Below are 25,096 nucleotides of genomic sequence, written 5' to 3'. Positions count from 1 at the left end.
TCAAAACCTGTACAGAAAAACAAAAAAAATGTAATTGTACCCTGACTATGTAACTAAACCGAAATAACTAAATCGTTCAGTTTTAGCATTAAATCGAACATATTTTCAAAGCGAGATAAACTCGGATGGTGAATGAATTAAGACAATTTATTCGTTGATAATTTTACTCCATTTGGAGACGTGATCTATGTTCTGTAAAGCAGTATTTAGGAGAGAAGTTTTGAAATTATTTGAGAGGAATTCTAGTTCAAATTGTTTGTGAGATAAATTATAATTTATTTGATTATCGCAAAAATGCCCGTAAATAGTGGTTTTAAGTCAAAATATCTAGTGCATTTTTTACAACGAAGGTAGGCGCGATAGTAAATGGTTTCCATGCGCTGGTGGTGCATTGGGGCTGAAAAAACATGGAACATTCCTTGCAGCGCCAATGTGTCACCGATCTTAGTTGTATAGTTTTACTAACCATTGCTGTTTGGCGATGGAATATCTGATGAGTGGGCGGAACCAGACGGGCTCACACAATACCCTGTCACCAAGTAATACGACGTGCGACAACTATACCTACTATAACCTTAGTTATACTACAACATGATATTAGTGAGAGCACAAAAGATTCTTCCACGTTTGATACCGGTAATGTTAGCATATCGTCTTACACACAAGCTTCGTTACTACTACAGAGTTTCTAGGTGGTTTCGCGTATACTTAATAAGATACTATGAAGTTCTAAATAGGTATCGGGCTCCAGAATTTAACCCGTCTTGTGAACCTCGGGTCTAGTATTATAACCATGAACTTGAACAGTGTAATTAGATATGATACCCAAATTAAATTAATAATATATATTAAGGAATAGAGAAGATTACACTTTAATTCAATAACACAATATTATATTATTTATTACCTCGTCCGAAAGGCCCAAATAAATGTTTGGTATTATTATATTTATTAGTAAATTAATTTTATCAAATTTTTTTACCTACTCTAAAATCCGATTATTAATACAAATATATATGTATATCCCAAAATTATAACTTTTTTATATATAATATTTTGTGAAACATATACATATGTACACAGTTTGGATAAAAGAGTCGAGATGGCCCAGTGGTTAGAACCCGTGCATCTATGATTGCGGGTTCAAACCCAGGCAAGCACCGCCGTTTCATGTGCTTAATTTGTCTTTATAATTCATCTCGTGCGGTGAAGGAAAACATCGTGAGGAAACCTGCATGTGACAAATTTCATAGAAATTCTGCCACATGTGTATTCCACCAACCCGCATTGGACCAGCGTGGTGGAATATGTTCCAAACCTTCTCCTCAAAGGGAGAGGAGGCCTTCAGCCCAGCAGTGGTAATTTACAGGCTGGTGTTGTTGTTGTTGTTGGATATATTATGTATGTGTAGTTCGAAGTTGTTTTTGGTTGCTAAATGATAAGTCCAGTATAGGATTATTAAAATTTAAAAATATATTCAATCTTTCTTAAAGGGAACCAGTATACTTGCCTATCCACGATTTCTACGATCTATTGTGTTTTGTTGGTACATCATGTAAAATTTCATATGAATTTTATTATCATGCGTCTTTTGGATCAGCTAGGAAAATTCAATATTGAAATCTTCTACGACCTATCCGATTCTAATCAATTTTCAATTTTCTTGGTATATCATGGTCCATCTTTACCCATTTCTTTTGTATTCATCTAAATATTTAAGCTCTGGCATCTTAGGAGTATGTGAATTTTCTAAATGCACACATAAATTAACAACATATATATCCATATTTTTCAAAAAAAAAATTGTGTGTATCTAACTAAAGTAAAAAAGTATTTTAACTTTTAGCATCCCATAACCTATCCAGACGCTACACAAAGTATCACCTTCCACGCATAATTATTAACTAAATGATGAATACGAGTATGCTTACCTAATTAAATCCAGTCGGTTAAAACTAGATGATGAAATCCAATAGTGTTGTCATTTAAATTAAACCTATCAAAATGTTAACGAACAATATACAGTACATCGCTCATGTTTTGGCTTTGAAGACGATGAAGTAAATTACTTATATTCATGATGTCTATTTCAGTGTACAAGTACTGAAATAGACTCGGGTTCACCTCCGTATGGATAAGAACTTACGCCAGATCTTAAGATATCTGCAGGTTAATATTCAATTATACGAGAGTCAAACTGACAGCGCTAAAAATAATAATCACTTCAAAAACTTTGCTGGAGAAGTTACTGAAATAAGTAATGAAAATTGTTATCGTATTTAAAATATACATTGTATATAATAGATCGTGTCTGGGCAGCAATATTATTACGCTCGGTACATGATCAAACCCGATCCGCATTTCCAATATGAAGGGCGACACGTAACACTTGAATTAACTAAGTGCCAAACAAGACGAGCCCCGGCGAAGCACCAATCACTGTGAGCGTCGAACAATCTTCGGAAGCTGGTGTCTCAAAATCGTACTCACCGCACAAATACATTTTTATTTATAGCGTGCAAGATTTTGTGCAACTTTGACTGGCGCATCAGCCTTTCGAGACGTGCTCTGAATGTGGAGGCTGCCAGCATCCCGTACAAGAATGCCACCCATCGACAACTGCACTATAGTCGCTGTCTGGCCTTTTGCCATCCTCCCTGAATAAACCGCTTAGTTCCAATCGAGGCACGGTCAAGTATTTTCTCCAGGTTATAAAAAAATCAGAGTTAACGATCATGAATATTAATGCATGGTATTAAAAAAAAACTCTCTAATTATCTGTTATACCTATAATGTAATATGGTAGGTATTACGTAACTGTTACTTGACAACCCTTAACGAAAAAAAACATTAAAACTAAATTATATATGGCCGTCCTGCCCCCACGAAACTCCACTCCGAGATCGGTCTGAACTTTAATATCCGACGGATGAGAGCGATAGAGCCAAAAACGGACTAAAGGAATGTTAGCGTTCTCTGTTATGTAGCAATTAGATACCAAGAATTTGTCGTAAAAATTCTGAAAAATCCGTACTTTCATTTTTAGATACAAAATAGCTTTTATAAACATCTATGTTTTACTCTTATTACATAGTAATATTATTTTACGCATACACAAGTAATTTATGAAGGAAATTATTGAATTTATCCTCTCAAAGTGTATTTATAAGATTATCGAACTAATGGCACAGAATCTATCAAAACAGTTTCTACTCAATGTATATCAATACGTGTACTTTTTTCTCGCATAGTCACAAAGCAACGAAGTGTGTCATGTTTATACATTTTCATTTCAAGTTGTACAAAACAATTTTTTCTATTGTAAAAAAGCGTTAACTTTACATTCCAGCTTCACGTTTTCACAATGCTCTGTACAGAAGCTCCGATATTCCGAACTCTGGTCCGGAGCTGCATCGTCAGGTAGTGCAGGCGTACCGATCAATATCCTCCCTTCCCCTCCCACGCTCGCGCCCCCGCCACCCCACCGCACCTCATCCCGCTCACCCGCCACAAAACCGAACAAATAAAATACTCCGATAACGCTTTGCATTTAATTTTTATGTTACATTATAATTCCTTATTCTAATTTACCTAACTTTCTATAATAATTTACAGATACAATATAATTTAATACGATTAAAAAGGAGCTTTATTTTGTGTAGTGACGTAAACAATTATATGAGGTTATGTTAGTTTGTCTAAAAATATTAACAAAGTATTTAACAAAAATATAAATCCGTATTGTAGCTAATATTTAGTCACAAAAATGTAACTACCATTTTCTACATTTTTAGTACAATTAAATACCAATTGTGCAATACGTTCGCTACGTATTTATATTAATATTTCAAATAATGATACAAAAATAGCAACAATAAAAGTAATATTTTTATGTCACATAAATACTTTTATTAAAATAAAACTTGCTTTTATATTAACATACTAATTGATATATTAAAACTTTTCGAATCAAGTATCATAACAGCCTAGATAAGTTCGTTCGGCTTTCTTTGCGCATCACAAGCAGACGGCATGCGGGACTAATACGTAGCTCTTAGCATAGCGATGCTGTATTAAAAATTCGCCTTTTATGGTTTTCATGGTGAGATAATTTCCCTCTGATATTTGTAAGAAAACATGTAATAAAAAGGCGTGTTTGCACGGAAAACCATGTGGCAAAACAAAACGTGAGTTTCCCTTGTCCCAGTCGGATGCCTTTTCTCCTTCAGGCCGAGTGCACCTCATTACTGAGAGTCGGGAATTCGCTCTAATTAAAAGCCCACTTATTAAATTTCTTTGTCGTTTAAACGCCGGTTACTTTGTGATGTCTATCTAAATTGAAGCCTAAGTGAAAAAATAAAACAAGTTATAATATCAATTTTTAAAGTTTTCAGTATTCGTAAATGTAAAATATGATAAAGTAAACACTGGCCTTTATTTATAGATTTACATTTATTTTATTTAAAATAATTAAACTGTATTTTTCTTACGATACATTTATAAAATATTTTAAGCATATATTATATTCCTTCTTGCATATTATAATTGTGATTATAGTATGGATTGTATATATTATAAATATCAAAATTATTTGATACACTGGTAAATCATTTAAAAAAGTTATATTTAAAAGTTATTAAACATAATTACACGAACTAAAACATTTAAATGCTTATACTCTAGTTTAAACGAACCTTTCATTTGGGAATCAAACTTGAGGCCGATTTACTCGCCAAATATTTGTTATCTGTGCTTGAATTTAGTCAAACAAGCCGGCAGTAACTGTTTAAATCTATTTCGATATTTTTTAAAATGGAAAATACACTTTTTTCTTCTCGCGTCGCATATTTCATAAAAAATCACTTGCCATATTTTCTATTTTATTATTGACGTCATATTTTTAACAAGCCATACCTGCTGCAGCTTCGTCACGGAAGGCTAATAAAAATATAAAAGTGTCATGTCAGCGCGACTAGTTTATGTAATCCCAAAACTGTGTACCTACATATGTATATACTTGTTTTCTTGTACTAAAATCATAACAGTTTCAAATTTTCAAATTTTGAACTTTCGTATAGTTAGGACTATACGAAAGTTCAAAATTTTTGAGATGTAATATCAAAGGTTCACAAAAGATATTAGTATATATACATTTTATATAATAAACGAATGATAATCTAAGTAATAAGAAATCAAATTTATGAATTGTATGTTATGTATGTACACCGGGTTTTTATGAGTACGCCACTTCGAGGTCCTGGGTTAGATTCCCAGCCGAGTCAATGTAGATTATCATTAGTTTTCTATGTTGTCTTGGGTCTAGGCGTTTGTGGTACCGTCGTTACTTCTGATTTTCCATAACGTTTGACGACCTCCGTGGTCGAGTTGTGTGTACACCGGTTTTCATGTGTACGCCACTCTGAGGTCTTGGGTTTGATTCCCAGCCGAGTCAATGTAGATTATCATTAGTTTTCTATGTTGTCTTGGGTCTGGATGTTTGAAGTACCGTCGTTACTTCTGATTTTCCATAACACAAGTGCTTTAGCTACTTACATTGGGAACAGAGTAATGTATGTGATGTTGTCTCATATTTATTTATTTATTCTGATAAGAAGGATGGTGAATAAATCGTAGATGTGGGAATATAGCAATCTGGATGTATTATCTTCGTTTAATTGTTACGCTAACAACTAGACAGCTTGATTCCCAAAGGAAAGAGGCTACTGCGAGATATTATTGAATACGAAACTACAGCACATGCATGTCAATTAACTCCACACTATGTAGATTTAACACGAGCTAATGTTGTTCTATTACTGGTTATATATATTTCAATATAAAGGCCGAGTAGTTTATCGAACGTCGTTAAATGTTTCATTTGTATAATTTCAAACAAAAGGACGATAAAAGGAATCTCACTCAAAGAAAGAAAATTGTATTTAAAACTTTGAAATCCCAGTATTTACAATAATTTTTTTTCTCAATTTGATCTATAATTGTTTATTCTTCATCTACCAAGATTAAAGGTGGCAAGGATTGTATTGATAAGTGTACTTCAGTAGCATTTACATAATATAGTTACATTAGTTTCAGGTAAACTTATTACATTCTACACATTTTCATGCAACATTAATGATATTACAAAACCAAAATGCTATTTTTTATTTTATTTAAGAAGTAATACTCATTCTTATCATAGTAAGTAACTCATTTTAATATGCTTTAATGATTAGTAAAAAAATAGCGAAGGAAAACATCGTGAGGAAACCTGCATGTGTCTAATTTTAACGAAATTCTTCACATGTGAATCCACGAACCCGCATTGAAGGTGTTGTGAAATATGCTTCTAACCTTCTCGAGGAAAAGGAGGCCTTAGCCCAGCCGCGGGAAATATACAGGGTGCTACTATACTATACATGATAATAAAATATTATTATTTCGATTTGAATAAATTCGTGGGTGGGTTTGCTTAGCCGAGCTTTCGACGAGGTGGCGTGCAAATGTTAGTGGTATGATAGCCTTATTATGCTTGTGGGAATAAAATAAACTCAAAGCCAAAACGCTCTTCGCGGAAACTACCTATTTTATTTCATCCACGCAGTACGTCGGACGCTTTGCCTTCATTAAAATATGCGACGCCACGCGCAACTACCGCTGCGTGATGCCCGCCGTGCATGTGTGTAAACACGTACACAAACACGTACATAAACACGTACATAGACGTAGGCAGCGCCAGACGCGTCAAAGTTATTAATGTTGTAAAGCACTACACCGTCTTGTCGGTTATTAGTCGGATATGTGATTGTTACACCCCGGAGTGTAACGTGTCCGTATACCAATGTTTTGAGCAATTAACTTTGTGCTATTTAAAATGTTGTAACATTCATACCACCGAATGCCTAGTAAAATAGTTTGCCAGTGTTATTTTTCAAACATTTAATTAAATACATACATGTACTACCTAATAAAATTGAAATGTCTGTCAAAATATAAAAGTAACTACTTTTTACTAAATGCATGTGTATGTATACACGGTACATAAACCAAAATAACATTGTTTACAGATTTTGTTCGTCTGTCCATTTATTTCTTCCGGCTAATATCTGGAACGGCTGGACCGATTATGACGGGACTTTCTTTTTCTTTAGCTTTTTTTTTCTTTAGCTGATGAAATAACTTACTAACGACTTCATATCACAATAGCTGAATACAGAATTAACATATTGTAGCAAAATTTGCGAACTAAATAATACCTATTTAGTTAAATTCAAAGTCACAAGAAAGGAGCGGGCACAGCTATTTATAAAAAAATAATTTAATGATACTCAAGATGTCATTATAATTTTAGTATTGGGTTGAAGTTTTATGATTTATAACCAACAAGGTGATTTAATAACTTTGAGATGCAATGTTTCTATCACATGTATTCTTCAATTTGGTTTAAATAGAGGTAATTTATTTTAACAACGCATTGTCTTTGCCACTTAATCGATCTGTATGATACAACAGAACTTTATGTTGCACATCAACTTTTGTAGACTCATTGTATCATTTTATGGGCTGTAGCTTGTATCTTGAATAATGTATACGAAAGCTAATAGTTCAACGATTAACAGCAAAACTATGGCTCCTATTGCATCAAAAATAAAGTCACAGGCCAGTCGATAAAACAAGACGCCTTAAAAAGATATTCAAGATCTTCTCGCAGTAAGCTAGGTAGGTAGGTATAATATTGTGTGTGAGTGAAATTCAAATGAAATAATTAATTAAGTATATGGCAATATAATCGTAAGTTATATTTTATAATGAAACATAAATAAATCTTTATACAATTGTTACTGTAAAAGTACTCATAATTTTGTAATTAAACATTATAACGATATATTAGAAACATACTTTATAGTTCTTTATATTTAGTTAACAATATTATTTAGTCAGAAATGTCAAAAAACAGCTCAAAAATCGAAGGTGTTTACTTCACAGTTTTTTTATTAACTATCGATTATATTATTTAATTACAGCCGTATTCCTTATTTTCACCTCCAGCCAATTACGAGCTTGCCAAAACGAGCATATAAAACAGTTTGTCCCGACCAAACAGCGATTGTACTCGTAGTCTTTTTATGCGAACTCGTAACGAATTCGTATAATAGGGTCCAACTTGAGAACAGCCGTTAATCATTTGTTTACCTTGCTTTGATACAAGCGAACCTATCCAGCATAGCCAGAAAGTTTATCTTTAGATTTAACTGTCATTTGTGGAACTGCTGATGTGAGCACCCTTAAAACCCATAAACGAAAATGTACGAATATATTCAATTACTCACTCCAACTCATCGAGTTTTACGTCTAGTGGCTATTCGTCACTTGCTCGTTTTTTGCTGTTTCGATGACCAATTTTTTTTATATATTTTATCGTAACCCTATTCGATTTTTAAGGATTTTTTTTTTACTATATTAAAGTTAAGCCTGTAAATTTCCCACTGCTGTGCTAAAGCCTCCTCTCCCATTATGGAGATGGTTTTGGAACATATTCCACTACGCTGTTCCAATACGGTTTGGAGGAATGCACATGTGGCAGAATTTCGATGAAATTAGACACATTACTATGTAGAATAAAATTTTTTTTACTTTAAAGAAGCTTATCCAGACAGGTTGATTTTTTTTAAATTTAACTACAAGTATATTATAAATCTTCTTGTTAGATGACGAATGAAAGAACTATTGATCCAGGAAACTCAAATTTTATTTTGACCAATGTCTTACATATTGTAAAAATCGAAGACAACTATAGCGCGATTTAAAATCTTTAAATCTTTAAAATTATTAATGACAACTAATAAAAATAATTTGATTAACATTAACCTGAACATTTCTTATATTCAAAATTTTTATTAAAACATTCCGAGGTAAACCGACTTAAAAATAACCAATTATTACATTTATACAAGCCCGTGAAAAAATATTAAAAATGTAACAACTTTTTATAAACAAGTTATAAATTTATTCTGATGAAATGATTTAATGAAACTGGTATCAATTAAGTTGCACGATTTGACAAAAAGATACTTGTACTTACCGACTTACTACAAGGTGGTTTCAAATGTTAGTTGAGGTAGGTGCCACCCACATACGTAATATACTGCGCCATACATAAATACATTTTGCGTTCCGGTTTGAGTGAGCCATTGTAACAATAAGTACAGGGGAACTAAGATGGTGCTAATTCTTATCATATATTATAGATAATTATAGTAATAAATTATGTAAAGTATCTAGTTTAGAAGTAAAAGTATCTTATTTATAAACGAATCAATAACTACAGGCACAAGAGACGTAACAAAATAGTTCCTAAGATATACGGTTATCGTTAACTAATACAAACAATAATTTCTTATTGAAGGTTTGAGGTTTCGAAAATTGATCGAGCTTTTGTTCTCGAAGGGTGCGAAGGTTTTTATTAGGGGTTCTTTGATGTGCATATTATCGGTAGGCTGTGTTTAGTACATATGCAAATTCACGCAGCCTACAATTCCCCTCGCAAGGGCTTAATATCCGATTTTTATTCTTGTTGTAGTTACTCAGCCGCTTATTAATGACTGATCTTTTAGGTAATCTATTGTTTAGATTAGACTTTAGCTTCATGTAGTATTTAATTATGATATCAATGAACACTCGTAGTTTCTAATATCGAATTTATCTATTGCATTTATTATTTGTTGTTAAGGATAAAGTACCTACCTTTAAATGCATAACTTACCTAAACAGAGGACATTGTTCAAATAAATAGACAATAATAAATGGGCAAAAATAGTGGTGACCACCAATCAAAGACAATGAAACTTTGCCTCTTTGGACTAAGAGGGTATTTCGCTAATACATGACTGTTATGCTTGAAATAATATCACCTTGTATTGCTGTATGGTGATGAAATATGTGATGTGTGGTATCAACCCTGAAAGACGAAGTCCAATTGGGCCCGAAGCCTATCAACGCTACTGTCGCCGCCTTGGTGTTTGACTACCTCATACCCAACGTTTTGCCCACCGTGGAATCGCTTTCCTTGTATACCGAAAGCGCTTCTGCCACACCGAAAAGATGGGTACCACTAGTTTTTAGTCTATCGGTATGTCCCACAAATCCTCTACTACGGAAAACGTACAGATGTATACATCCAGTCCGACACAAAAAGTGTGAAAAACCCTACCATCAAGTAAATAAATATAGCTTTCATAAATGAATATTCTATTGTTGATACTTTGTACGCTTATCGTCATTATTTTCAATATTTAATGTACAAGCAGTGATAATATATATGATCGTCGTTGATCTACTAACTACTAAGGTAAAACTAGTTTTCACAATTTGTAAAAGCGGGTACCATTAGCTTATCTATAAATAATAAATACATTATCCCGCTGTAAGACTCCTCTGTACTGTGAGATCTACTCTATAATTGCATAGTAAAAAGCATAAGTGAAAGCATCCGTACAACGACCCCAGATATTTCGTTAATTACAAACTAAATATAAACATAAATACACGTATCCTTACATTGTAACTATTTTGGTTCTGTGAAAGCTTTTTGTCAACCTAATTGATAATATTTTTTTATGTTTTAGTGTCATTAATAACATATAAACCAAATCATGATAAAATAGAAATTTCGATCTTAATTACTAGAAGCAATAAAGTATAAAGTACATTTTAAATAGGCAATCATCGTAATGATCGTTGATATGCGGGTACGGGCGGGCCAATGACCGGCGTTCTACCTGAATTACGTGCATTTGCACTGAAATAACTTTACAAACTTATTATGTTGAAGTTTTGTAAACAATGTTGACACTTGCCCTTCATATATGAGTTGATATGTAACTGCGACATGGTTTATGTTGTTTTTTGCCGAGTAAAAATAAACAACAATTGTGTTTATGACTTTTAACAGTGATGATGGGAAATGTTGAACCCGTCAAGGGGGGCGATGTCAACAATCTTACTATGAAGGGGACATTATAGTCCCTATTTTTAAATTCTCATAATGGAACGTAATCTTACACGACCAGAGAAAGTTTAAATGCACCATAGACTTGACGTGCTTTCCAGAAACGGCAGTGATAAAACTGCCAATTTCCTAGGATATCGTGATCTGCGTGCAGCTTGTACACTAACCAACCGAGGTAGTCGCCGTTAAAATGGTTACCGTTCCGATTGTGACGTAACCAATAACAACATCTGTAGTCATTTACACAAACAAAGGACAGATATTATACAACAATGCAATTCAAAACAATTCGTCGTTTTGGTCATTGTTTGAACTAAACTGGGGAATTTCAACATCTAGGCGTTATACAGGTTAACGGACCATTGGACGCTATTATTCTATTTCAGCGATATTTGATGCACAAACGAACATCGTACACGCCGTATCCTGGTCCACCACTTTCACTCGTTTCGCTTTCATCATGCGTGCGTCCGAGATAAATCTAATGAAGTTTAGATGAATTGCTATTTAAGTGCTCCAAATTGATTGATAAGCTTCGTTTTTTTATAGTTTGTGTGCTTATTTTCTTCGTGTTTTGAGGTACATTATCAAACATAACAATAAATACTATATCAGAATTTACTGTACAGTAAATACTACAAATATATGTTATGTAAATATAATACTCAAAACATACAGCTTCTATATGCAATCCTAAACATTTGTTGCATTTTAAAATTTTTAACTTTTCATAATCTATTTCAATATTATAAATGTGAAAGTAACTCTGTCTGTTTGTTTGTCGAATAACCGAATTTGATGAAATTTGGTGTGAAGCAAACTTGAATTCCTAGAAAGAACATAGGCTACTTTTTGTCTTACACATATCGACCCCTAAAACGAAAGCGTATCCGCGGACGAAAACTAGTTGTATACACTGTGGTCATGTATTCTATCATGTTCTATGTTTATATTCAAATTAAAATTTATTATAGCGCTTCAATTGAATATACAAACCACTACCTTTCAATAAGGCATATTAATTCAGATTACGATGCGGCTTGGCAATAAAGTACAGACACAGTTAAATAACATAATAAAATTTATATATAATATGACATAGCAAAGGAACTCACTCTACAAATTGTGGCAACTAATGCAGTCAAACAACAACTTAGCTCATTTTCATTTCGAACATGACCACTATACTTAAATTCATAACATTTAAGTATATGCGTATTTAATTTTTTAATAACAATAAAATAGTGATAAATTAATTTGAACATTCATTCTACAAGCCATTTGGGAGTAATGGTGATAATAACGCCGGGAGCCTAACAACATTTTTAATCAACAAAATGGCGCCTAAGAACTGTTCTCCTAAAGCCATTTGTGTATTTCAGCTTATAATATTTTGAATAATAACTGGAAATCAAACGAACAGATAAGCTAGTTTACTTTTTAACGCTTTGACAAAGTTAAACTGTAAATATTAAAAGGGTTTATTAATGATGAAAGCAATTAACTAAACACTAAACTTCAAGTACAACTATTGTTAATAATCTCACGCTCTCTCACATTCTGCAAATCGTACCTAACAAAATATTCAGTCGCCGAAGAATTTATTGAGCAGGGTTTACTTACTCTGACGAGATGGCACAGAACCTCATCGTCGAAGTAAAAACCATAACAATACATAACATACATACATTTACAAAAAAGAAGCATTAACTAAAATAAACGTTCTTTTAGTATATTTCTAGGGATCGCGACAGGAATAGTCATTTATCACGTTGCTGACTTAGATGAATTTGTTCCAGTATATTAGCTACTCGAGGTACCATTCGTTATTATTTTTAAAGTACATATTAAAGATCATTACTTAAATCGTTTAAAAAAATGCTTTTATAAAAAAGTTATATTAAAAGTAAATGAAATAGTCGTCGCAATCGTCATGTGATTTTATTCATTTGATACCTATATGTAAGCTTTTAGCTTTATATATCATGTCTCACAGACCCAACAAGACATCCTTAATAATATATTATTAATTCCTGATTATTCATTAATTTTGAATTGTACCTCCAAAATCGTGTTGTCCATACCTTTGAATTGTATTATTTAAATTTCTTTAATATTCAACCTAGATATAAATTTATCCGTAAGCTTCAGAGAAAACTCGTATTATTTGGAGTCGCAAGTAATCCCATCGCTATTTCATCCACCCTGATCCAATTCTGTCGCGGTCTACTTAACTCACGTTATGTATATCAGCTCTGGCATTCGGTACCTTGAATAGATACCGAATGCCAGAGCAGATTTGTTAAGTCAATCCATTCAGTACATTTCATACATTCAAAACCTTCATTAATTTATTCCAATGTTTATCATACTTGATCTAAGGTTGACTATATTATATTATACTAACACTGCCTGCGACTTCCTCCGTGTTTAAATCTTACAACAAAACTTATTGATGCTGTCTAAGTTACTGCTTATAACATCAACTTTCTGCCAGTGAAAGTTCCGTCAAAATGGGTCCAGCCGTTTCAGAGATTAGTCGGAAAAAACATACACTAATACTATTTTGGTATATATACATACCATGCATTTGATAATTATTTTAATATTACAAACATACACTCCATTTTTATTATACGTATAGATATAGTATATTTATATTATTTCTATAGTGTTGCCAGATAGTTTTCTATTTTTGAAAAGACCAACGGCTTTACAATTACTCGTTATATAATCTCGTTCTAAAATAGCCTACACTAAAGTGAAAGTATCATAAAAGTCATTATGGTCCTCAGTACAAATACAACCTTCGACAATAATTAAGCATTTATATTAACGTGAACACTAACTAAGCGTGCAATATATCAGTATTTTAATGCCTTTGAATATCTTTTGTTAATGTTTTTATGTAGGCGACAAAGTTTAGTATTCATTGAGAAACAAAACAATTAGTTTTATTGTTTCATGTTTTGTTTTTAGAAAGTTACACGGGAATTCGTTCAGGAATTTAAGTTAAGAGATATACGAGAAAGGTTTTTAAATACACACATAAAAAGTTGCACAGAATAATATTTATGTATTCAAATGTACTTTAAAAATACTAAAATCGGACTATTCAAATGAAATGAAGTTTAAGCTTTTAAAAAGTTATAATTTCAGCTCAACAAGAACAGCCTGTAAATTCCTACTGCTGGGCTAAAGGCCTCCTCTGCCTTTGAGGAGAAGGTTTGGAACATATTCCACCACGCTGTTCCAATGCGGGTTGGTGGAATACACATGTGGCAGAACTTCTATGAAATTTGTCACATACAGGTTTCCTCACGATGTTTTCCTTCACCGTCGAGCACGAGATGAGTTATAAAGACAAAATAAAGCACATGAATCAGCGCTGCATGTCTGGGTTTGAACCCGCATTCGTCGGTTAAGATGCACGCGTTCTAACCACTGGGCCATCTCGACTCTGGGCAATTTCAGCTCGTTAACATCGAATTCTTTTTTTATTTGAATCGATATAATTAGAAATGTGTTTAATAAAAGAATAGAAGATAATCTGATAAGCTACTTATTGTTAATAAAGAGAATGTTTCTTATATCGTAATAAATTAAAATGTAGATAAAATATAATTGACGTGGTCTCGGTAACTAATTGACCTAATCGGCTTTTCTTTTGAACTTTTTATTTCATTGCATCAAACCATTTCAATAGCTTTAATGAATGGTATTAGGCAGTACTTGGCGAAATGTTCATGAATGATTTGAAAGATTCATGTTACTTTTTATGTTTATTTTATCGGAGCAGATTAAGTTCTAACAATTTCAAAATGCATTTAATTTTTCTAAAAATAAGTAGTTATAGAATAAATTAATAGGTATTTACCTGGTTACCAAATTGTTTACAGTGCTAATAGCCAACTTTAGTTATTTTCGTTTAGCGTAGCTTCGAAGGAAGTTTAGAATTTGTAATAAAGTAACTTGCGTTTATTGCACCTCGCCGTTGCGCGAATTAATAACATAAACATTTCTGATGTGGAACATCCAATGGCGCCGCGGGATTAACTTAGTACGAGATACAGTGTAAGAAATATATCAAACCTCTTCTATTTATAACCTCATTTGTAATTTGATAATGGTAAAGACTATATGTGACATGCGTTGGACAAAAATGTAGCCTATGTCCTTTCTTTCAGTTCAAGTTTGCTTCGCACCAAACTCCATCAAAATCGGTTCAGCGGTTTGGTCGTGAAAGAGCGACTGACAGAAAGAGTAACTTACACATTTATAATTATATTTTGGTTTCAATATTATTCTTGTCACATTCTTCATTTTGTTAATATAAATAAAAATCAAGCATTAATCGAAAGTATACTACACGATGTATTGGTAAGTTATAGGTAACCTATATTCCCTTTAACGCAACTATAAAGCTTCCAGATACAAACATGATAATTCAATACATATACAGACCAGAGAAATTCATACGCAATGATGCACAAAGCGAACGAAATTCACTGACGAGTCAATTGAAACACCGCGCCGTATAACAAATTCCCGAACGCAAATAAATTGAAATACTTTAAAAACTATTGCATTTTTGTACTGTTGACGTAGCATGGAAATAAAATATTAATTAAACAGCGATTTGATTTTATGGTATCATATAGTCTAGTTTTAAAACGTAGATCAGAGACATGTTTTGGATTGTTAGCGCCATTGATGCGAGAGGTTATGCAATTGGTGACCAACCAACATGCAGAAATACAACAATGACGTCATTTTCATATTATTAGCATTGCAAGAAATATTAACAAACATCAACCCCCAACATTGGTCACCAACATTTTGTTCCAATCGTGCCTGTAGTTACACTGACTCACCAATAAATTGTTATCAATGTTCGAACTATTACTTTCACCTATAGTTCAAAAAGTAGACGTCAATTGTTTAATTGCATTTCATAATGTTTACTTCGATGGGAGGCTTTTACAGAAATATAGAATATAATTATAATTTAGCATTTTGTATGCGAAGGGGGAATATAGTTTATGTTGTTGAGTGAAGTGGATAAGCATTAAGCTTAAAGGGTAAAGTCATCGTGGAGTGATGGTTAAGTGTCGTTGATGTATATTATGCTTACAATTAGATTCGTTGAGTCTTTAATACAATGAACAAAGTAAGACTTCCAAAATTAACATAAAAAATGAAATTCAAGTTATAAATAACAGATGAAAATACTTTTAACGAATATTTAATATTACATTGCATTTTCACTGATACAAAATTGCTTTGCAAAATTTTGTTCCAAAAATCACAACGAAAATCGTCCCATGTGTTATATTATTATACTGGCTGAGCCCGGGACCTTGTACGCGTTTGATTTTACACAAAAAAAAAGAAATATTTTAGCCTAAAGTAACTTAGGCTAGGGAGTACCCTATTATATCAGTTACCTGCCAGCGAGAGTCCCGTCAAAATCGGTCCAGCCATTCCAGAGTTTAGCCGGAACAAACAAACAGACAGACAGACCGACAAAAATTGCAAAAAATGTTATTTTGTTATATGTATATACCTTGTATAGATAGTTACACATGCATTGAGTAAAAAAGGGCTATTTTAATATTACAAACAGACACTCCAATTTTATTATATGTATAGATGTAAATATTACACTCGCTTCTATCTATACTGAGTAATATTGAAAACCGAAATTCGATGATACGTTAATTTGATGCGTGTAAACTAACCATGTAATTAATTATTACTATAGTCAATTTCGCATATAACTATCAAGCATTTCACGATTATTCGAATCGAGTTTCAACTTTGTTATTATTGATTTACTTTACTTATATTAAACCGTGGAGAAATGCACAACTTATTTCTATTTATTAAAGTATATTGACTACAAACAATTGCATTGTACAAGGCGGACTTAACGCTAACTAGGAAATGTCTGCCAGTCAACCTTTGTATCATTACATAGTATAAAACAAAGTCGCTTACCGCTCTCTGTCCCTATGTATGCTTAGATCTTTAAACTTACACAGTGGAATGTAAAGCGGCTTTTTTAAATAGATAGATTGATTCAAGAGGAAGGTTTATATGCTAGAGGTTTCTAAAATAATGTCGTAAATAAACACATATTTGTGCTTACATTGCAAAAGCTGGCTGAACCCTACGAAATAGATCAAAATAAAGTACTACAGTATTGTACACCTTAAAAATGTTCAAAAATGTGCGAGGATCTTTGTCTGTCTCTTAAATATTAACCCACCTTAAACATTTTTTACTTTTTATGAGAAATAATCGCTAAACACTAATAATAATATTACGAGAAATAATAACATGATGATGATGATGATGAAACATTTTTTACTTTTTACGAGAAATAATAACTTATTTTTGAAGCGATTTTAAACAACACTGCATTAATCCTTACATCATGTAATTTAATAGAATATATTCGAAGATGTTACCAATAAAAATCGCAAGGACATAGCGGTTCGCATTGTCTAATGAGAAAATAGCTGTGAATTTTGTAAGACATTCATATTTAGTGTCAGCTTTGCACCCGTGAGAAACCGGGGCGGGTCTTTAGTACATAATGTAGTAATAATGATTTGAAGTAGATACATTGACACGCCTAATATCTTATCAAGATGATATTCAATGGTACCTAACGTATAACACAGGTGTGACAACGTCGTTTCGAATTGCAGCTGATTGCGTTCATCAAGGCCTATTGTTTAAGTTGGCTGGCATCCGTCGTCTGCACGAACGCTAAGGGTAAAGTGACTAACTAGGATATAGTTGAGCATGAGCGTCGCGTAACGCGTTCCTCTTTGTAAACTAAAGCTGTCTGATTAAGCCGATTAGGCATACGTGGTACACAAAATTAATTGCAATATTACTACCGAGCTCTCGTTATTAAATCAATCTCCGTGAACGCTTCATAATATAAACACGTCAAAATTAACATCAAATAGAACAGTTATGACTGTAATTAAATGTCTAACCAGTTAATTATGATTTTATGTCATAGTTTTGGTTGCTTTGCTTATTTCAATCTCATATTCAAAGATCGTTAGATTACAACTTGTTTTTTTACAAGCTATGTTATCACTTCATATTACAAACCATCATCTATTATAAAATAAAGTCCCCCGGCCGCGTCTGTCTGTCTGTATGTTACCGATAATCTCCAAAACTACTGAACGGATTTTCATGCGATTTTCCCCAATAAACAGAGGAATTCAGAAGAAAGGTTGAGCTTCTCTCCGAGAAATATTTTATGAATGTAAGACAAATCAATTACCTTGACACATTTACAATTACATACCGCAATTATAATATGTGCTAGTAACATAATACTGTAGGTTAAGGAACTTCGACTCGTGTTTATGAGACTGTAAACCCATTACACATTATATTCATTTAAATCGATAGTAGATATTTAATAATTAAAATAAATATTTGCTGATATACTGAATTTATTTGATGTAATAAATTAATGGCTCAAAATGTTTATAAACGTTAACTTCAATCTTAATATTATTGTTTTTTATTGTATAGGTAGGCGCACTTGCAAATGGTCCCCTAATATTAAGTTGGCACCACCGCCTAAAGATAATGTCTGTAAGAATTATTAATCAATACTTAAATCGCCAATGTGCTACCTCTAAGAGCTGAAATGTTATTCATCTTGTGCCTGTTGTAACACTGGCTCATTCGCCCTTTAGCAGAACCAGAACGCAACAATACTAAGCAATGCTGTGTAGCGGTCTATTAAATTAAAATATTCATTGCATGATATTCAGCAGCAGCGCCCTGCTTTAGCCCGTAATTATATATACAAATTTTTCCCGCATCCAATGAAATGTTCCCGTGATATCCGCATTGGATGGAGCTAACCCGATTATCATATTTGCGCACTCGTTGCGATAAACACGCTTGTATACGCTTGTACAAACAATAGACGTGAATCACGCGCCGGCTTGAACGAATCATCGGCAAACAACTCACGTTCGTTACTTATTTAATACAAATTGAATATGCTTAAGGAAATCAATGTAACTGACGATTAGACGATTTTTTTAATTCTCTTATACAGTGATAAAGTCATCATCATCATCCTCCTGCCCTTATCCCACTTCTGTCTTCACCTTCCATACATCTCTGTCAGACGTAGTAACATTCTTTCAAATCATATCCTCTTTCGCACAATCCATTCATCGTTTCTTTGGTCTTCCTCTACCTCTATATCCATCCACATCCATGCTCAAGACCTTCCTCACAGATATGTTCCTCATTCCCCCGCATAATATGCATAACATATGTACTGATAAAGTAATGATCATAATCAAAAAGTCAGAACTACAGGTTTCAGCTGTAATATTGCATGTTGAAAGTCAGACTCTTAACATAACTCGCATCTCTTACGGTGCCGCATTTGATGGTTTCAACGAATTTTTTTTTATTTCTGAATCTTTTCTTAGATATGAGATCGTATTGTTTATATATAGACGACCCATATATCATAATTTAGAACATCGTAGTGAAAACAATATGGTATGAAAAAAGTAGACGCTCTAGAATCGATGGAAAAAACTAATAACACCTACTTTGTTTTATTTTAGTTTCGATAGTAGAAAGATTTTACACGAAGCGTATGATACGATCTATAATTGTAGTCAATGTTTGTAATTTACTAAAAACAGGACGCAAGCTTAATTCCCTATATTACCACAATTACGATTGTTTTGTAATTATTTTACAACCTTAATTGTAGAAGCTATTCAATAGATACATATATATTTAGACGCTATTTAATACCAAAAAGTACCTGATGAAAATATTATTTATGTAAATAACACGACTAATAAAATAGTCTAACACGTTAAAAATCAACCTCCAAAAATGGTGGATTGTCACAGATGTTTTAATGTAAATCAGATTAATTAACGAGATAAAGTTTTAATTATAAAATGATGCCTTTTAAGCGATTTAAGCTCGCTTCGCCGTTAAATGTGACTATTGGATAAAGCGATTATTAAATGATACGTCATACACAAAATATTGTAGATAAACATTTTTAGTCCACACAGATTAAAAACAGGAAACACCAACGCAATATTGTGATTTAACGCGTTATAGATAACATTTATACATCTTTGTGACAACAAATTTACATATTATGTATAATTTTTGTAATAATAAATGTTTGGAATATTCTTTATTTTAAATTAAAAAAAAAATACATCTGGTCGTTGCAAATGTGTGTGTTTGCTCCATTGGATATTATACATAGTGTCCGGATATTTTAAATAATTACCAATATATCAATATTAAGACGTAATAGATTAAAATATTCAACGCCTCCATTTGATTTCATGGTATTCCAGTAGATTTCACAAAAGCCTCGTCATACTCTAGCACATATCTATGTATTATCACATTTCTTGATGATCACATATCAATATTCATAAATTCCGGACAATGTAAAAATTGTGAAACTTATATACAGTGCTCCTTGGCACGGCGCGTATTGTGAGGAAATATATTTTATATACTTTGTATTTTATATTTAAAAATGTATTTTATATGAGAAAGAAAAAAAAATCTAAGTGAAACTTAAATACCTAATATTAATCATAATTCCCAGTTATTACTCATAGTGCCCTTATTTATTTTTTGGTCCATGGGATATGTTTTCCACAACAGTATAACTTATACCTTGCAAATTTCAAAAGGTTACTTTAATTTAAACATGACTTCTTTCTGTTTATTAAGTCAATGCAGACGTAGTGAAAATTGGCGGCCAAGGCACTATCGTGGCAAAGGAGAAACTTAAATTGAAAACCAAAACTTAGATGAATTATAGAGAAATTTTTAGAAAACTCATATTAAGTAGACTATTATAGAACATAAAGGTTTGTTACGTAAATTTTCTTGAGATTTACTTACAAAAGGTTTTAATTTAAAACACACAATAAAAAATAAGGCAACACATATGTCGGGTCTTATTTAATTCTTTATATAATTGAAATTTTAGTTTGGAACGGACCCGCCAAGTACGAGAAGAAAATAGAACCACTTTACTAGTTAAACAAATATTCCCAGATATATAACAATTCCGTGTTAATCCCTATAAGCTATATACATTTATAAAATCAATAAATCAAATGAGTGTTATCTACTAATATACAAACATACTACCTATGTTACTATGTTAAGCTCAGAGTAATATTCATTCATAGTCGGCTCTTCGCCACGGTCGCTCCTATCGCCGCGATACGATCTCACGCGTTCAAAAATTTGCAGTGAAATGTGATTGTTTAATTAAATAGTGAAAATAAAGTGTAGCCCATCGTTTAAATACGATATCAATTAACGAGATCAAATCAAATCAAATTATTGCTTCGAATAAGCATATTTAAACATATTTCTAAGAATGTAGTGCAGGCGGTCTAGAATGTTTTTAATTGGCGTGCATTTCATTTGAAATACACAATTTTGCTGATATGAATAATATGCAGATAACAGCTTTGTTAACGACGATTGGGAGAGTTCGTTGAATGATACAAGATCACCGTTGTAAGTACAAGGTACGGAGATAAATTAACTTATATGCAATATCTTATATCATGCATGTATAAATATCTAAAATCGTAAAATTGTGAAATTATTTACATTGTTATTCATAATACGTTCTTGGCGAAAAATAAGCGTCATTAAAAAAAACTTCTTTCTAGAGTACTAATAATTTTCGGAAAATTAAAAAAATAATGAGTGCCCTTATATTATATTATTTTAAATATAAGCGTTATATTATGTATCATACGATTATGGACTATATCGCTATCCGTGAGGTTATGACTATAAATAAAATATGATTTTATTATTGTTTAAACACACTACCGTTACACATATTTTATAGTAGAGTCGTTACTCATTCATAATTTCGTAGGTGACTCAGATAATACGGAGAGTCATCAACGATGATCGTTGTTTAACGTATTAGCCAAACAGGTTCCTTGATATTATTATTTGTCACTATATAAAACGACTAAATTATAAAGATCTATAATATTTAGCACAGATTAAAAGCATTATTTTTCCGTTTTTTAGTCGAAAAAAAAACTGTCAAAACTAACCACTAATATTAGCGAAATCATGCGCCAATGTTGTTAATATAAATAAATACATCTTTTAATACAAAAAATAAAATTACGATATCAACACATAACAATGATATCCAAAAATCTATATAGTCAACTGGCAGTCGCCTGCGGTTTCGCTGTCGTTTTAGGGGATCAGCTGTTAATGGTAAACGAGGAGGCTCACCTGATGGAAAGCGATAATATAAGTTTGAAAGAACAAAAGACAGTCAAATTGAATTACGCATTTTAATATTAGTATAGATAGCATCTCCAATATGAATTGGTTTTTTCATACAAAGACTTTAATTCATTCACTTGTCACAAAATATATTCACTTGTTATATTTATTATTACCTAATCATTATGCACGAGTCTCGTTAAATTCTTAAAATAGCTCATGAATATATGGTTTCATTCATTTCTAGAAAATAGATATGACATTTATACTTGCAACTGTAATCTTGAGTGTCGACAGCAAATACACTGATTATTTAAATATATACATAATGTATAATCAGTTAGTTTTTGTTCGTTATCATTTAAATATGATGCAAAAGTTCCTATTATTCAAATAAAAATGCTTTTTAATAGGTTTTTTTTTATCTTAGTGTGAATAATATTTTTATATTCTAACACTGTCTTTTGTTATGTCAAATAAAATATTATAAACTTTAAAATGCATTGTGGAAATCGACCAAAGTTTTTTTTTAATTGTCATAATATAAAATGAGAATCGTTACGTCATTTCAACACAAAATAGTACAAACATATGAAATACAACACACAAAAATTCGTATTAATGTAAGTTAAAACTTATATAAACAGTATTTAGTATCATTTGTCTGTACTATGTATTAAGGTCAAGGGTACATAACAAGGTCTATGTCAATTCCTAATGTTTTATTCAAACACGTTCGGACATGATTATGTAAAAATATGATATGAAAAAAAAATATTATTTACTTAGCAGTCATGTTCACGTAAGTAGTCATTTTTTTAAGCCAATAAATAAGTACAGTTCAATTATTGATGAAATGCTTGTTATGTCTTTTAGACAGAATTAGAGAGATTGATTTTATTAAAAACGTCATATGAATCTTAATTTAAACTGTAAAATAAGAAATTTTTACTCGATAACGTTGGACTTATTCGTATATATATTTCACACTAGAAAGTGTCTAGTGTAATGAGTTTTGTTAATACACTGATGTGTTAAATAAAAAACAACTAAACGAAGAACTCATTATTGCGAGTTATATAACGGAAATAAGACTAAATCGATTTTGTTCCGCTGTTTCTTTTTTTGATAGACTCACGAAAACGTTCATTGTAACATGACAACTTATATCTATATTAAAAATTTCTCGCAAGTACGACAGACTCGATCAAAACTTATAAACTTGTAAATCTTTAAAAAATAATAAGTTTTACTCGACAACATATATGCGTAAAATTCATATAATCGATAAGTATATTTCAACATTTAATCCAATATAATAAAATTTCAACATTATAAGATATGAAGTAAGTTTTGGAATGAAGAACGGGTAGCGTTTTTTGACGTGTCGGAAAATATCTACATAATAATTTAGTGTAGGGATACGGTACATAGTTTATTTATATTGGTTTAGTTTTATTTTTTATCCGACCGAAGCCGGGATTTAATCTAGTTTAGAATAATCACGTTTAGTAATTAACTAGTTTCCGCTTGCAGCTTCGACCACGTGTGATGAGTTTATAAGCTTAGGTACCTATGGCCTTTACCGTAACCCTGGCATCATGTATACGACATTTAATGATTATCGGTTGTGTAATTAATACATGTAAACGTAACAAACAAACAGATAAACAATCTTACTTTTATAGTAACAATGTTAGTTAGAAATAATCTGATAAGGATCGAGACCCACTTATTTTACGTTAATGGTACTTGGCTAGAGACATGTAAATATAAACAACGTTTTCAACTGAATTGACGTTCAGTTACAAAGGGCATGCGTCACAGACAATGAAATATTTATTTTTATATAAACACCAGTAAAACCACGCAGACATTTTCTGGATACATATGTGTACAAGTAGATTTGTTGGACGGAATAGTTGATGTGTTTCAGCGCCATCTAGTAGCGAGTTGCAAAAAAGTGTACAGTATAAAACATGCCCCATTAAAAATACATTAATTTGGATACTTTCATGGTGATCTATTAACATCTTATATAACACTGTTATTGTATACGTATTCTATTAGCGGCACACCTGCAAACATTTACGATTTTATCTGGCTTTGAAACTTAATTAGATGTTGGTTTTACAAAACCTTAACCTTTGCCGTCGTGACATAAAGTGACTCGGTTTTACAAAGGTAATATATACAGTGTACTCACGTTTCCATTACTTTATTGATAGCTTTTATAAATAAAAAAAATAATCTCTTACATTGAGTGGGTATAACACTTTAGCCGATTGCTAACAAATGAATTTATTATTTGAAATAAATCTGATTAAATGTTATAGCTAGAATACGTGAATCGCAACCAAATATTGCGGATTCAATTCTGCGCTGTTTACATTCTAAATTTCTGTTCATAGTTTCTTTTTTAAAATTTATACAAATACCAATCATTCACCTCAAAAGGATATGAAATGTTATCCCAGCAGTGGGATTCAAACAAGCTGTTATTACCAAACAGACAGACAGAAAAGCAAAATATAGGGATCGTTTTTTATATTTTTTACATCGTAGCAATAATCTATAATATAAATTTACACATTAATTATTTTTTTGTACCTACGGCATTAATCATTTCGCATCGAACTTCTAAATTAGAAATGTATTAATAATTACTCATTCTCCGAAATATGTATTGGAGAATTTGAGAAAATCACATTACCAAATGCCAGAAAGTAAGGACAAAGGCTAAAGCGATCTGTATGA

At 32.0% G+C, this 25,096-nt stretch overlaps 1 protein-coding gene across 3 annotated transcripts in view; it reads left to right on the top strand.

Moving 5' to 3' along the window:
* The window catches only part of LOC124542947 (amyloid beta A4 precursor protein-binding family B member 1-interacting protein), a 110,722-nt gene that overhangs the window by 52,835 nt on the left and 32,791 nt on the right, over positions 1 to 25,096 (top strand). Inside the window, exon 1 of one of the 3 annotated variants that reach the window (XM_047120900.1) lies at positions 21,269 to 21,595. The exons of 1 other annotated variant lie outside the window; for it this stretch is intronic. Coding sequence is in view for 1 of the 2 variants with exons in the window: in XM_047120898.1 (XP_046976854.1) it covers positions 21,577 to 21,606 (30 nt within the window). In the remaining variant the exon portion in view is untranslated. Of the gene's footprint in view, positions 1 to 21,268; positions 21,607 to 25,096 lie in introns of those variants that run through there. One more of the 3 variants, XM_047120898.1, reaches the window with a different exon arrangement.

Source organism: Vanessa cardui, chromosome Z, assembly GCF_905220365.1.
Source record: "Vanessa cardui chromosome Z, ilVanCard2.1, whole genome shotgun sequence".
Lineage (NCBI taxonomy): Eukaryota > Metazoa > Arthropoda > Insecta > Lepidoptera > Nymphalidae > Vanessa > Vanessa cardui.
This window is presented reverse-complemented; position numbering and strand designations above follow the sequence as displayed.